The 16,311-nt window shown below is 48.6% G+C and overlaps 1 protein-coding gene across 3 annotated transcripts in view; it reads right to left on the bottom strand.

Annotated features, from left to right (window-relative positions):
• Osbpl10 (oxysterol binding protein like 10) overlaps positions 1–16,311 on the bottom strand; it is a 204,460-nt gene that overhangs the window by 127,643 nt on the left and 60,506 nt on the right. For all 3 annotated transcript variants that reach the window (XM_051202005.1, XM_051202013.1, XM_051202021.1), the window contains exons 2-3: positions 12,832–13,007; positions 7,730–7,809 (exon numbers count right to left, since the gene is read on the bottom strand). In XM_051202005.1, coding sequence (XP_051057962.1) covers positions 7,730–7,809; positions 12,832–13,007 — 256 coding nt within the window. The remainder of the gene's footprint in view (positions 1–7,729; positions 7,810–12,831; positions 13,008–16,311) is intronic.

Below are 16,311 nucleotides of genomic sequence, written 5' to 3'. Positions count from 1 at the left end.
AACCAGGTTCATGAAATGTCAATGGATACCTGAAGAAGGTACTGAGCTCATCTGGGACAGGAGTCACAGACAGTTGCAAGCCTCCATGTGGGTGCTGGGAACCGAACCCAGGTCCTCTATAAGAGCAATACATATTCTTAATTACTGAGTGCTTAGACTCCCCCTTTTAAAAATGGGGTCTCATGTATCCAAGAAGCTAAAATTATATAGCTGAGAATAACATCCTCCATCTCCCAAGTGTTGGGGTTACAGGCATACACACCCCACTCAGTTTATGGGGTGCTGGGAACTGAACCTGGTGATTCCAGATTCGTCAAGTTGATAACTAACGCTTATCATCCCAAGCAGTCTGACGTTGACTGTTTTCCTGGGAAACTGTCTCACAGAGTCCAATGTTGCAAGCCCCTCCTCCTACCCTGTCAGCTCAGAGCCCCTCCTGGGAATTAATTCAGAACCTGGCTCTGTACTCAGAACATGACAGACTGACAGACACACCATGTGATCCTCACCACCCACAACTCCTTTTTAATTTCTTTTTCAATTCTGTATACATTGGTGTTTTGTCTGCATGCATGTCAGTGTCAGAAGCCCTGGGGCTGGAGTTAGACAGCTGTGAGCTGCCACATGAGTGCTGGGAACTGAACTCAGGTCCAGTGGTAGAGCGGCCAGTGCGCTTAACTGCGGAGCCGCCTCTCCAGCCCACTACCCACAGTTCCATGCGCCAGTGGATGAATGACTTCCCTCTTCAGTGGAACCCAGCCCTGGTGGGTTCTAACCTGTGCCGTTCACCCCTCACTGACAGGCACTTGCCTTTCATCCCACAACCCCTCAGAAGCTGAGGTCAGAGCCTCTCACAACCACACACAATATGAACGCCGCCAAAATAGACTGGGTGGTTGTTTCAGTTTTGTTCTGGGGTTTTGAGTTTTACTCTGCTGTGCTACAGATTAAACCTGGAGGTATGAGCATACTAGGCAAGTGTTCTATTGCTCACACTGCTGGAACTTTCTGAGGCATGAGGAAATGGGAACTGAGGCTAAGGAAGATTGTTACCCCCCATGGCAGCTGGACACCCAGACACAGCCAAAACCAGCTCCATACCCGGCTCCGCATAGCGGGTCTTCCATAGATGGCTCTCTTATGTCAGATAAAAGAAAAGGGGATTAAAAAAAAAAAAAAAAAAAAAAAAAACATGTCAACCACAAAGATTGAGAAAACACTTGCAAATCAACAATCTGACAAAGGTCTGTCTGGAAGCCAGGGTACACAAAGGACCTGGAAGACTCGGCTTTAAAAAGATCACAAGCAATATACAGTTTTCATAAACATGTTTTGAAAGAAAATATATGTCAGTTAATTGGCATACAGGAAGACAACATTAGGGAAATATAATTGAGAAGTCAGAGAGAGAGAGCACCCCATTGCAGGCAAGGTATGGAAAATGGAACAATCAGATGCACTGATAAGAATGTAAAAGAGAGACCGGGTGGTGGCGGTGGTGGCGCACGCCTATAGTCCCAGCACTCGGGAGGTAGAGGCAGGTGGATGTCTGTGAGTTCGAGACCAGCCTGGTCTACAAGAGCTACTTCCAGGACAGCCTCCAAAGCCACAGAGAAACCCTGTCTCAAAAAAAAAACCCTGAATAAATAAGTAAATAAATGAAAGAAAGTGACCGGGAGCCAGAGAGGTGGCCCAGCAGTGGAGAGGCCGACTGCTCTTCCAGAGGACTCAGGACCCAGCACCCACATGGCAGCTCACAACCATCTGTTATTCTCATCCCAGGGGATTCAATGCCCTCTTTGGGCCTCTATGGGCACCAGACATGCGCCTGGTGCACAGATATACATGTAAGCAAAATTATCACACACGATAAGTGGAAAGAAAAAAGGAAAGGAGGGAAGGGAGGGAGGGAGGGAGGGAGGGAGGGAGGGAGAGAGGAGGGAGGGAGGGGAGGGAGGAAGGGGAGGGAGGAAGGGGAGGGAGGGAGGAAGGGGAGGGAGAGAGGAGAGAGGGAGGGAGGGAGGAGGGAGGGAGGGAGGGAGGGAGAGAGGAGGGAGGGAGGGAGGAAGGGGAGGGAGGGAGGAAGGGAGAAAAAAACATGAAGCAACAACCACCAGCAGCACAGGGTGATGCCCTTACTTTAGAAAAAGGTGTGCTTGGGGCTTACATGCTAAAGAATACACACCCACACACAAATACACGCACAAGTTCATAGCTATGTTATTCCTAATAGTCGACAAGGGAAAGCAGGAGCTGGGAGACCCTTAGTGGTCAGGGCGAGTGTTTGCCTGGGATGCCTTCTGTGCCATCCCCAACATAACCCAGGCATGGATGCACAGGCCTGCAATTCCAGCCGGGGAGGAAAGAACAGGAAACTTAAGAGTTCAAGATAATGCTAATAGCAATAATAACCATAATAATAAAAACATTGGGGTACAATTTGCTTTAATGTTACACCTGATATTTTTACTGCCCGGAGAAAGTGTTCTCTGTACACAAAAGGAATCCTCATACTTGATGTAACGCTAAACCACTGTTAATATTTAGGAAAGTGGGTAACCTTAAGATTTGTTTTTGAAGAACACGGGTCCATCAGTATCATAACTAACATTAGGGTTCCTGATACAATATTAAGGCTGCTCTTAATGATGGGCGGGGGAGCAAAGCCCACATTCAGGCGTGATTCCTCTTCGGACACACAGCAAAAGACGCCGCGACCCAGGTGAGCCCAGCAGCACACCTCGACTGTGTAAGCACAGCTTGTACAAAGCAAGGCAGCATCAGAGAGCTGGGGACCACTGCCTAGAAAGCCCACTGCAGGGGCCGCGCCATGTGGAGACCGAGGGGGTCCAATGACAAGACCTCATCTTAGGGAGTTAAGGATCACTAAAGGATGCTGGAACCAGGGAATGGGACCCTGGGAAGCCATCCCCAAGTGCTGCAGGTGATGGCTCCATACACAACTCCAGTGTGTGAGACATCACACCGTGAGACAGCTCACGCCTGGAGTAAGAGAGACTCACTCCCTATCCACACAGACAAGGTACCTGGAAGAGTGAAGGCAGTCAAGATCAGAAGGCCAGACCTCACAGCAGGGAGGGAGGAGCTGAGGGGAAGGGAGGAAGGGAAGGGAGGAGGGGGAGGGAGAAGAAGACCCATTTTGCCCTTTAAAGGGGAAGCACACAGGTTCAAGGGATAAATAGACACGGGGGATTCTCAGAAACCATTAGGAATAATGGAAAGAAACTTCAACCAGCTTTGTCCAACAGAACTTTCTACAAACATGGAATTGTTCTGCACAGGTCCTGCCAAATACACAGCCAGCAGTCCACTGCGGCCACTGAGCGCTTGAAAGTGGCTAAGTGTGTGTGTGTTGTGTGCACACATTTTCTTCAAGTATGTGTGTGTGCTATATGCACGTGTGTGTGTGTGTGTGTGTGTGTGTGTGTGTGTGCACGCGCGCACATGTCCATGTGTGAGGAAGGCGTCAGTGTTCTCCCATCATGCTCTACCTCTTCCTTTGAGGCACGGTCTCTTGCTGAACCTGGACCTTGCATGTTTCACCTAGCTGGCAGCCAGAGACCCCCAGTGATTTATCCTCCTGCCCTGTTACTAATAGCTTAACCAGTATTCGAGAAGGGAACCAGAGAATACTTACCCTGAAATCAAGTTTCCCTTCAGAGTCTGAATCCTCCCCTTCTCCCCAGTGACTCCTTAAATATGCAAAATTCAAGGTTTGTTCTCTACCCCACTTCCCGGTCCCAAAATAAACTACAGATAAACCGGTAAGTTAAACACAACCATAAACTGTAAACTGGCTAGAAGAAAACATGTTCTCAGATTTTTGGCAGAAAAGAAGCTAAACACAATGCAAAACTGAGACCCAAACATGGAAATTTTTATAAATTCGGTCATAAAAATTTTAAATGTTCCACTTAGCAAGAAATTTACTCAAGCTAGAAAAGCAGCTGGGTATGAGGAAGCCTGCCTGTGATCCCAGTACTGAAGCCTGAAGCAGAATTGTGAGTTCGAGGTCAGCCTGAGCTACATATAGAAACCTTGTCTCAAAAAATAAAAAAAATAGAAATTTAATATGCAAATAACCTACTAGGAAAAATATTTAACAGCAGAAATTGCAGATAGAAAATATCCTCATAAACTAAGAGCAATTGCAAATCAAGAAGGGAAATGAACTTGGTGGAAAATTAGAGTAAAAAGTAGCAGCCTACATACAAGCTTGACAACTGTCCAGGATGTAGATCTGTGGTAGAGTAAGGACAGCACGGACCAGGCTCTCAGTGTAGGAAAACACTGACATATGTTCAATGAACATTTGAAGGATCACAGAGCCATAAGCATGACTGATGAATATGTACCCATTTGGACCTGTGCCATCCAAAACTGAAGCTTGTCACTGTTAAGGTTTGTAAGGACAGCAAACTGTTACACACTAAGTTCATGGAAAAGGAAGTCAAAGCAACTTTCTATCGTTACCCATGCACGAGAATGTGGTTGGTGTGTGTGTGTGTGTGTGTGTGCGCGTGTGTGTGTCTGTGTGTGTATGTGTCTGTGTGTGTATGTATGTGTGTGTGTGTCTGTGTGTGTGTATGTATCTGTGTGTATGTGTCTGTGTGTGTGCGCATGTGTGCGTGTGTGTCTGTGTGTGTGTATGTATCTGTGTGTATGTGTCTGTGTGTGTGTATGTGTGTGTGTATCTGTGTGTGTGTGCGTGTATGTGTGTATGCATCTGTGTGTGTATGTGTATGTGTGTGTGTATGTGTGTGCATGTGTGTATGTATCTGTGTGTGTATGTATCTGTGTGTGTGTATGTGTCTGTGTGTATGTGTGTGTGCATGTATGTGTGTATGTATCTGTGTGTGTGTGTATGTGTCTGTGTGTATGTGTGTGTGTGCATGTATGTGTGTATGCATCTGTGTGTGTATGTGTATGTGTCTGTGTGTGTGTATGTGTGTGCGTGTGTGTATGTATCTGTGTGTATGTGTCTATGTGTGTATGTATCTGTGTGTATGTGTGCGTGTATGTGTGTATGTATCTGTGTGTGTGTATGTATCTGTGTGTGTGTATGTGTCTGTGTGTATGTGTGTGTGCATGTGTGTGTGTGTGTGTGTGTGTGTGTGTGTGTATGGGCCACCTATGAGCAGAGGCCAGAGGACCCTGGTGTCCTACTCTGTCACTCCCACCTTATTCCTTTGAGACAGGATCGTTCACCGAAACTAGAGACAGGCTGGCAAACAGCAAGCCGCAGACAGCCTCCCGCCTCTGCCCACCACAGTTGGGGTATAGGCGTGTGTGTGGCTTTTCTTTAATCCACGGTGTGGGGTTATAGGCGTGTGTGTGGCTTTTCTTTAATTAGGCTCTGGGATCTGACCTCAGATCTGGTCCTCAGGCTTGTACAGCAAGCGCTCATAACCACTCAGCCATCTCTCTTCCTACCCCTTTTTAGAAGATTGTTTAGTATAACCACTCAGCCATCTCTCCACTTCCTACCCCTTTTTAGAAGATTGTTTAGTACGGTCTGGAAATTCAGACAGGAGGGCACGGGGCACCTGCCTGCTAACCTCTGTTAAGGAACTCAAACATGGCCTGGGCGACTTGAGACTTCCTCCAGAGATCCATGAAGAAGGAAAGGAAGGAAAGAAAACTCAGGCAGCTTAATAAAGCACTACTCAGCACCCTAAAGAGATTAAAGCTGTCCCAGACATGGAGAGATCTCCAAAGTACATTGATAGGTGGGAACAAACAAACAAACAAACAAAAACAAGTGATTCCATTCATATAAAACTAGTATAAATACAGGTACACACACACTGACCAGAACACATTAGCACTTGCCTGTATCCATCTCCGGTAAGCTTATCTGGCCATGGGTTGAGACTGAACCGTTTTATTTTATTTATATTCATCTAGTTCATGAAAATAAAAGGTGGAGAGTCGAGGCTATGGCGCGGTTGGTAAAGGGCTCGCCTAGCATACACAAAGCCCCGAGTTCAGACCCCAACACCAGTCATAGAGGCAGAGCCCTGTCATCCCCGTACTCAAGAGATGTTCAAGGCTAGCCCGGCCTACACAGTGGAGACAGGCTCAGAAGTCCATGGTCATCCTACATAGCAAATGAGACTCAACAAAATGAAGAAAAAAAGAAAAGGAGGAACAGTAAGGGGAAAATGAACTGTCCTGGCAACACATTTATAAAATGCCGAGGAAATGGCCAGAAATTCCCTCTCCGATTCCTGGAAATCCCTCAGAGAGGAAACGGCTCAGCACAGGCCAAGAGGGTTGCTAAGAGTGAGGGCCAATGTTCAAAGAAAGCAAGTAGAGGGAAAGCGGTTTCCTTCCAAAAATAACAAACTCAGTGGAAGAAATCATCTTCGACTGTATTTAAAGGTATATACAACTACGGTGGCTCTCACCTACAAACCGGCGCACAGCACAAGAGATCAGTCACGAGTCCAAGGCTAGCCTGGGCTACACAGTGAGTGAGACTCCTACCCATTGGGGTGGTGGGACAGCACTGGGAAACCTGACTAAAACAGTTCATGCAGCTAAGAGGCAAGCGGGTTACGGCACATGGTGGGGTGGAAGCTTGGAGCGTGGGGTAAGGGGTACAGCTCAGTGGAAAAGCGCTTGCCCAGTGAGTGCAGAGCCCTGGGTTCAATCCCCGGGCCTCCAACAAAAGAATACAAGTCTGAAGGGCAGCCCTTTCTACCAGATACATGAAACACAGAGAAACCCAGCCATTCGATGCCATAATCAAGTCTGAACTCACGGGAAAGCCTCTATGCAGTCATTTTAACCAGCGCCGTCCACTCTTCTGCACATCTGGCAGAGGTGGCCTACATTTTAGTGACTGGCCAGGCTCCAACAGGAGCCATGAAAATGCTCACCTTCTGTCCCCCTCACACCAAACACAAGATCCCCCGGGATTCTGAGAGCAAATTAAGCCAAACATGCCAAATTTCCCAAGAACGTTTTGTACGCTTAGAATGCAGGAGTTCCCTGCGAGGACCTAGTCAGTGTCGGGTCTCCGATCCTATACCATCAAGTCTTCCTGAACTGAACCTCCAGGTGCTCTGTCTCCTCAGTGAAATCTCCCACGCATGCTTGTCTCCAGGCCAGTTAGCAGCTATCCGCACTGACAAGAGTAAGCACCTAAGGCCCACGCAGCCAAGCCCTCGCACCTGTGTGCCTCGGCCCTCCACCAACAGGAAACGCCCATTTCTTTGGCATGGCTTTGAACAGAGATGCAGCAAGAAACAACAACGATAACTTTCAAGTAAGTTGAGGGGATGGGGAGACGGCTCTGTGGGTAAAGAGCTTGCTGCACAGATATGAAGATCTGAGTTCGGATCCCCAGCATCCATGTAATATTCCAGCCTGTAAGCCAGCAACTAGGAGAGTGGAGACAGGAAGCTTCCTGGAGCTCATTGGCCAGCCAGCCAGGCGGAATTGATGAGATCTGGATTCAGTAAAAAACCCCGTTTCAAAAAATGAGACACCCAACACTGACCTCTGGCCTCAGTGTGCACACACACACACACACACACACACACGTGTACAAACATGAACATGAACACACAATTAAAATGCAAAATATGGTCATCCCCTATCCCTCAAATAAATGGGCTCCAAACAGCCACCCAGGTGACTCATAACCCCCCTCCTCGCCTCCCAGGTGACTCAGAAGACCCCCCCTCCTCTGCTTACCTACCTTGGAATTGGTCTCCATGTGGTACTTGGCGCAAGCTCGAAGCTGAGTCACCCAGAACTGTCTCTCCTTCGCATCAGCAGCTAAAATAGAGAAGAGGGAGAGAGGATCACTTGTGGAGATCGCTGCCAAGAACAGCAACTGACTGGGACGCCCACCTATAGGGAATGGAGACCTAGAGAGTGAGGGGTAGGAGGAGGGAGGGGTATAATAAACATGGAGAGTATTCCCACAGCCTGGCCGGACAAAAGGAACCAGATGACATCACACATTAAAAATGTCTTTCAAAATGCCAGTTACAGTAACTAATGATTAGGCTTTTTTTTTTTTTTTTTTTTTTTTCTCCTCAGCCGCCTTCTCTGGAAAAGTCAGTGTAATAAGGCAGCAGCAGAGACAGCACAGGCATTGTTTCTTTAAATGCCTCTCTGCCTTGTGTGGTTAATGAAAGTCCTCCGGTGCCCTTTATTATACAGAGGCACTATAAAAAAAAAAATCATCTATGTAACGACTGAACGAAGGAAAATACCAATGCTGCCCTGGAGAGCCTCAGATTTCTCCCAGAGACCCCAAGGCTGGGTGTGGTAGCCTGAGTGTAATTGCCCCCCATAATCTCATAGGGAATGGCACTATTAGGAGGTGTGGCTTCGTTAGAGCGTATGGCCTTGTTGGAGGAAGCGTGTCACTGTGGGGGCGGGCTTTGAGGTTTCCTACGCTCAGGACACTGCGCAGTGTCTCAGCTGACTTCCTCTGGTCTGCAAGATGTAGCCAGCATCATATCTGCCCGCGTACCACCATGCTCCCCACCATAATGGACTGAACCTCTGAAACTGAAAGTGAGGCACCCAGTTAAATGTTTTCCTTATAAGAGTTGCCGTGGTCACGGTGTCTCTTCACAGCACAGAAACCCTATGACAATAACAATAGCAATAGTAATAATAACAATAGAAGTCTTGCTGGGCATGGTGGCATGCACCCTGCCATCCCACCACTCAGGAGGCTGAGGCAAAAGATCCAGAGTTCAAGGCCAGCAAGGCTTACGGAATCAAGATCTACACCAATGTTGCTGGAGGGTAGGGTGAGACCACATCTTTTTTAAAAACAGTTGGGAGCAGGTGTTGCTAGAGAGATGGCCCAGTTGGTAAAGCACTTGCTATATAAGTGTGAGGACCTAGGTTCAGATCCTGAGTACCCATGTAAAAAGCCAGGCACTGTGGCACATCCCCATAGCCCCAGTGCTGGGGAGGGGAAACAGGAGGGTGCCTAGGTGAACTGGTGAGCTCTAGGTTCAAAGAGAGACTATCTCAAAAAGGAGGGTGGTGAATGACTGAGGAAGATACCCAGTGCACCTCTGGCCTGTGCACGCACGCGCGCGCACACACACACACACACACACACAATGTAAAGGGAGAGAGAGAGATTTAAAAGCACAAGATGTGTCACATGGTCAGGTTCTTCCATCTACACCCACTTCTCAAATAATACACATAATTATTCTTAAATATCATGGACACATAAGTTCCAAAACATCTAAATCATCACCTTCACTGCAATTAACTGCATAACACTGGTAGAACACTAACTGTGCAAATGGTAACTATGCAAAATAAAAAATTATTCCCGTGGAAATTACACTCGTTTACACAGATGAGTCCAAGTGTCATTTGTCAAAACTCATCTCCAGCTGGATCTTCCAAGTAAAGAAAGCCAGAGTTAGTTAGGGCTGGGGAGACAGCTCACTCCCCAGCAGCCACATGGAGGCTCACAACTTCCTGTGCCAAGGGACCCAACTCTCTCTTCTAGCCTTTCCCCACACCAGGCACACATGTGGTGCACACACACACACACACACACACACACACACACACACACAAGCAAAACACTAAGTGTATACACAAACCTTAAAACAGAGGGCTGGAGAGATGGCTCAGAGGTTAAGAGCACTGCCTGCTCTTCCAAAGGATCTGAGTTCAATTCCCTGCAGCAACCACATGGTGGCTCACAACCATCTGTAATGAGATCTGGTGCCCTCTTCTGGCTGGCTGGCATACATGCAGACAGAACACCACACAGTAAATAAATAAATAAGTCTTTAAAAAAAAAAAAAATCTTAAGAGAGAGAGAACTAAAAAGAAAGAAATCCAGAGTTCAAAAGTTGGCCAGATGTGGTGACATGTGCCTATAATCGCTGCACCCAGAAGCCAGAGACAGAACTGCTGTGAGTGTGAGGCTAGCCTGGGCTACATAGTGAGTCCAGCACAGTGTGGGCTACACTGTGAAACACTGTCTCGGGAAGGAGGGAAGGAGGGAAGGAGGGAAGGAGGGAAGGAGGGAAGGAGGGAAGGAGGGAAGGAGGAAAGGAGGGAGGGAGGGAGGGAGGGAGGGAGGGAAGGAGGGAGGGAGGGAGGAGGGGAGGGAGGGAGGGAGGAGGTCCCATGTGGGCCTTTCAAAATCCCAAATGATACATTTGTCAAGAGAGCGACTGCCCAGGGGTGATGAGCACAGGGTAAGACTGGGAAAACTCACTTCCACAGTTTCTGCGTAGAAATATTTCCCAAAGTTGCACCACTCAGGACACCCTGAGCCAGCTCCATCGTGTTCGGGGAATGAGAAAACTGACCATGGGTACCTGACGCAATGACGTGGAAAACTATCCTGCCATTCTTGAAACTGATACAGTTCAGCCAAACTTGTGACTCTGCCATGTAGAGTTTAACTATAATTTCAGATTTGCTATTAAAATTACTCCTTTAAAAAAACCTGAAAGGGACTGGAGAAATGACTCAACAGTAAAAGAGCACTCACTGCTCTTGTGAAGACGCTAGTTGGGCTCCCAGCACCCACAGCAGGCATCTCTCAGCTGCTTACTAACTCCAGCTTGGGCGGGGAGGCGGGGGAGTATGGTGCCTCTGCTGGCCTCTATAGGTACTGCGTTCACATGCCCAAGTCCACACACACATATATACAGACAAGCTAAAAATGAAATCTTTTCTTTTTAAGCTGGAGGGGAAATACTATTAAGTTGTCCCTTCTATGGTCTCTGCCCGGACAAATTTATTAAGCAATAAATGGCAAAGCGACACCGAAGACCACATAAATCCAGTCAGTTGGCAAGCACGCCGAGTGAATCCCAAAAGAGAGAGGGGAAAAGCCTCCAACTGCAGGCATTTTCATCTCAGAGGCTTTGGGGTTGCCTGATAGCCTCTGAGATGGGGTTCACATCGAGATAATACAGGGAGATTAACTGGGTCCCTCTCTGGGCAGGAAAACCAGTGAAAACTGGACCGAGAGGCAGGAATCCAGGCCCTCTGTGTGGCTTCACGGCCGTCTCCAGGCACAGCCCGGGGCAGGTGAGGAGGGGTGTCCAGGGCAGGTGGGAAGGGGTGTCCCGGGCAGGTGGGAAGGGGTCCTCTCTGGTGCTTTAATCTTGCTTCGTCAAAGGAAACAAGGGGGGAGTGCTAAGAAGACAAACTATCGGCCCCTTACACAGCTCAGTTTTGCTCAGGTCTTAAGAAACTGTGAATAAAGGTGGGGGTGGGGCGGTAAGCTGTGTGTGGGTATAGGTATTTGGGTGCCTGTGTTGTGTTGTGTGTTGCTTACTCTCTGTCAAGTCAACTGAACTTAGAATCACCATGGAAACATACTTCTAAGCATGCATAAGGGTATTTACAGAAAGGGGTGTCCGAGAGGGAAAACCCACCCTAAATGTGAGCGGCACCACCCCCCTAGACTGAGACTCAAATCTGTACCTCTTCTTCCTGGCTGGGGACACCATGGGAACCAACAGCCTCCTGCCCCTGCCCCTGCCCCTGCCCCTGCCCCAGGCCTTCCCCACCATGTGGACTGTATCCTTCAAACTGTGAGCCAAAACGAACCCGTCTCATCTCAAGTAACTTTGTCAAGGATTTTGTCACAGCTAAGTATGTATGTCACAGCATGTATGCGTAGGGGGTGGGAGGGTGCACTGTGCGCGCGCGCGCGCGCACACACACACACACATTTTGCTTATTTCATCGCTTTATCAGAAACCTAACAGAAGGCAGCCAGGACGGAATCCTGGTAAGATGATAATCAAACTACCCTGCAATAATGAGGTCCAGCATTTCTGTGTCATGGAGGTGCCTTGAGAATGCACAATGACTTCCCTCCACCATCACCCCACACACAGCAGTCCTCACAGGGCACCACAATGCCAGGAAGCGCCTTCCGGGAGTTTAACAGAGCAGGCTCCCAGCAGGAGCCTGACAGTGATGGACTGGTAGAACATGACCGCTGGGTCCTTTGCAGAGAGAGGGTCCCGGAGAAACATTGGGGGAAGGCAGTGGCCACCTACACGGTTTGCTTTGTTCTTAGAGCACAGCTCCTAACAAGGCAATGGAGTGGGGGGGGCAGTGAGAGAGAGAGAGAGAGGAGCCAGGGAGGAAGGGAGGGAGGGAGGGAGGGGGAGGGAGATGGAGAGGGGTAAGGGGAGAGGGAGAGAGACAAAGGGGGGAGGGGGAGGGAGGGAGCCTGTGTCCTGCTTGAATGAACACTGATAATCTTCAGGGCTAAGCCAACTTTAACAGCTCCCTTTTCCCTTAACAAGCAATTCCTAAAGTTTATTCCTCTTCCCCACCCCAGGGAAAGGAAGAGCAAGGAAAGATTGTCACTGCTGAGTCTGGACAATTATTAAAGGTGATTTTTATTTGTTTTTGAGGCAGGGTCTCACTATGGAGTTCTGGGTGGCCTGAAACTCTATGTACACCAGGCTGGCCTTGAATTCAGAGACTTCCTGCCTCTGTGCCCTGAGTGCTGGGATCAAAAAGGTGTGTTTTTGGTTTTTGGTTTGGTTTGGTTTGGTTTTTTCAGAGTGGTTTGTTTAGTTTTTAATCACATTTATTTAGTGTGTGTGTGTGTGTGTGTGTGCTCGCGCGCGCGCACACTTCCATCAAGTAGAACCTGGGACTCAAACTCAGGCTGTGGGCTTGGCAGTAGAAGCCTGCATCCAATGAACCACCTCTCCATCTCTAAATGCATTTTCCCCCACCAAAACAAAAGAGCCACCAATCAGCACCGTGCCCCTAAAGCAGTTGTGAGGCTCTCACAGTGTCGCCGGAATGACAACGTACCTCTCAGCTTATACATCTCTCCGTTGGCAGAATACACGACGAGCATGTGGGGCGCTTCGTCACTCAGGGACACGATGGCTCCAGACAAAGCCAGGACTCCTCGGGGCTTCTGGTGTTTGCTCTGTTCACTCACAAAATACTGCAGGAGGCCAGCCTCAAAATCCAGCACAAAGTACCTGAACAGAGAGACCACAGCACAGGTGACTTCTCTCCAGCCAGTTCCCCCTTGCACAGCACAGTGAGACAGGATCACGAGCGGCATTGGCATGGGAGCACCCACTCTGCAAAGCCAGAGACCACAACTCTTCCCAGGACTCAGAGGAACCACACACGTAAGACGGCGTCAGCCGTGAGAACACAAGGGACCCTGGGAAATGCTACATTCTTAGGAGAGCACTGGTCTTCCTTCAGAAGGTAAGAACCTCGGCAGACGGCAGGTGAAGCCCGGCACCCCACCAGTCAGCAACACCTTGAGTTGTGACCTTTTCATCAATGATTACACAGTTTCATGCAATCATTTACACAGGGGCATGCGCGTCTGTGTTCTCCGGCCATGGTACTCACACTTGGCTCAGAATAAACCCCCTCTTAGTCCCTTTGGAGTGGAAGCCCTGTCTTTGTCTACACACATACACACACCACACTAGGCACTGTAGCCAGGGCCTAACTCACACCTGACCACTAAGATAAATCTCCCACCCTGTGCTCTGTGGCCATGCTGTAGACCCCAGCAATGTTAACACTCTGCTTATCGCACTGCAAGCCACGTCTGCCAGTGGCGTGTCTTTCCAAAGGGTTGAGGAATTATTAAGGTCAAAAGCAAACGCCAGCGTCTTGGGATGGGGCTTGCCTCAGTCACAGAGGGTGGGCCTCACACGTAGGAGTCCCAAGGTTGTGCCGGCAGCACTATCTACCCCACGCATGTGGGTACGAAGCAGGGAAACTGAGTGGGATTGCCCACGGACTCTGGGGCTTGGGAAGTTATGCTGGGTCCACAGATCCACACATTAGCATTATAAGTAACTGTGGTTATTTAAAAACTTTTTCCAAGTGATTACTTTTTCCTCAAATGACTAACAAGTTCTGAGGTGACAGCTTGGGAGCTTTCTGAAGCACTGTATAAGTGACATTACTTTTCTAGGGCAGAGGGAACTGTCTTGCTACATAGCCCAGGCTAGCCTCAAACTCTCAGGAATCCTCCCGCTTCAGACTACCAAGTGCTGGATTAACAGACATTCAGCAACCTTGGTTTGGCCAGCTCTGGGGATCTAGGCCCTCATCCGTGCTAGGTAAGCACTCTGCCAACTGCGCCAGGCCCCGGGGATCCACTCCAGGCCCTCATACATGCTAACCTCAAGCATGCTAGGTAAGCACTCTGCCAAATACTCCAGTCCCCGACCCCCCCCCCAAAAGTTGAAACACAAATGCAAAATAAACTCTACTAAAGCCTACTAACAAAATATTCCTTTTAAGCTGGGTGGGCCTAGTGGCTCACACCTGTAATCCCAGGATTCTGGAGGTAGAGGCAGGAGGATGTCCTCATGTGAGAGGCTAGGTTGGTCTATATAATGAGTTCCAGGCCAGCTTGAGATATACTATAAGCCCCTGTCATAAAAATAAACAGGGGCTAGAGAGATGTCTCAGTGGCTAAGAGTACTGACTGCTTCCAGGGGGCCTGGGTTGGATATAAAGCCGTTTACTACGATCTGTAACACCAGTTCCAGGTCGTCCAGCGCCCTCTTCTGGTCTCTAAGGAAACTTCATGCACATGGTACACAGACATGAAGGCAAAACACCTACACACATAAAACAATCTCAAAAGTTAAAAAGTATAAAGTAAATAGACAAGTGTGCTGACACATGACTGCAATCCCAGCACTTGGGAGGTAGAAAGAAGCAGGAACATAAGGAGGTCAAGCCTATCCTCAGCCACATAGTGAGTTTAAGTGCACCCTAGGTTGCTACGTGAGATCTGTCTCCAGAAAGGCAGGAGGGAGGAAGGAAGAGGGAGGGAGAGGGGGAGAGAAGGAGGGGGAAGGGAGGGAGAGAGAGGAGGAAGAGGGAGGGAGGGAGGAAGAAGAGAAGGAGGAGGAAGGGAGGAAGGAAGGAAGCATGTACTTATTTTCTAAATATAGTTGAAATGTTTATTTTATCAAAAGGACAGGATGGTGTCGGGCTAAGGATTTTAACACAGAGCAACAGCGTGTTCCTTTGACATGGCCTCTCAAAGTCAAGTCAGCTGGAGTCAGGGACAGATAATAGCCATGCACCTGGCATTAAAGTAATTCCTGATGGCCACAGCTCCCGGGAAGAAAGAAATTAAACTTGCCTTCCTGCTGGGTCACAGCTCTGTCAGGTCCAGCCTGGAGCTATAGCTGAATGAAAGCCATTGCTCTCATTCTGAGGAGAGGTAACCATATTTCTGGATTAGGCTGCATTAGCCAAATGAAATCTTCCAGAGAACAGTTGAAACAAACCTAACCTCTACAACCTGAGAGGGTTAGGGTGTTTGTCTGGGGGGGGGGTCCTGTGGGGAGATGTGTGTGGGTGTGCAGGTGTGTGTCTCTGGGGGGTGTCTGTGAGATGTGGGGGATTGTAGGTGTGTATGGGTGTGTTATGTATGAGGGTGTGTATGTGTGTGTCTCTGTGTGTATCATTGAACTGTAATAAACAATTTGACTGCTATGCAGATGAATGGTACATAGAGACCATTGCTCTGCTAAAGTATTTTAGATGATTGTTCTGGTGAAGAGAAGAGAGCAAATGGGAAAAGCCAGATCAGCCCAAGAAGAAAGCCCCTTTTTTCTAGGGGTCTGGCTTCTGGAAAGGCCCTGCAGGACTCCTGGGCTGGAGGGACACCCTCCGGAAGCAGTGAGGACATGAATCCATCAGTAACATCCTTACAGGCACCTAGTGCACACAAACACCAAATGCACATGGGCCCTCACACTCCAGCCCATGAACACCTGTGCATAGCACACTCACACCTGTATCCACACACCCATACATAGGTACTCATACACACTTGGACAAACCAAGCCAGGCATGCCTCGATCACACCTACCTGGGCCATGCATGCACACACGGGCAAGTGACATGAGCATTCAGAGCCTTGATCTCCATTTGCAAAAGCTGGAATGTTCATTTGTGTGGCCTACAGGTCCGCCTGCTTAGAAAATAACCCCTTCCCAGTGTGAGCACTGCAGTCCGAGTAGACTGTACCGGCCTCCCAGTGTGCTCATCACAATCCTCAATGCAGACTTGCAGTTTCACTCCTGTGTCTATAATAAAACACCCTAACCAAAAAGCCAGACGGGAGAGGAAAGGATCTGGGTTTATTTGGCAGATGCTAACCCCACTGAGCCATCTCCCCAGCACTCAATTTGTTTCTCTGAATCATGTACCAGTTTTCCTACTTTGCTTTTTTCAGATTACTTTACATCATGTGTATGACTGTTCTGCTTGCATGTACACTAAAAG

This window comes from Phodopus roborovskii, unplaced genomic scaffold (genome assembly GCF_943737965.1).
Source record: "Phodopus roborovskii unplaced genomic scaffold, PHOROB, whole genome shotgun sequence".
Taxonomy (NCBI): domain Eukaryota; kingdom Metazoa; phylum Chordata; class Mammalia; order Rodentia; family Cricetidae; genus Phodopus; species Phodopus roborovskii.
Note: the sequence above shows the minus strand (reverse complement) of the source record. Positions and strands in the feature narration are given on the sequence as shown.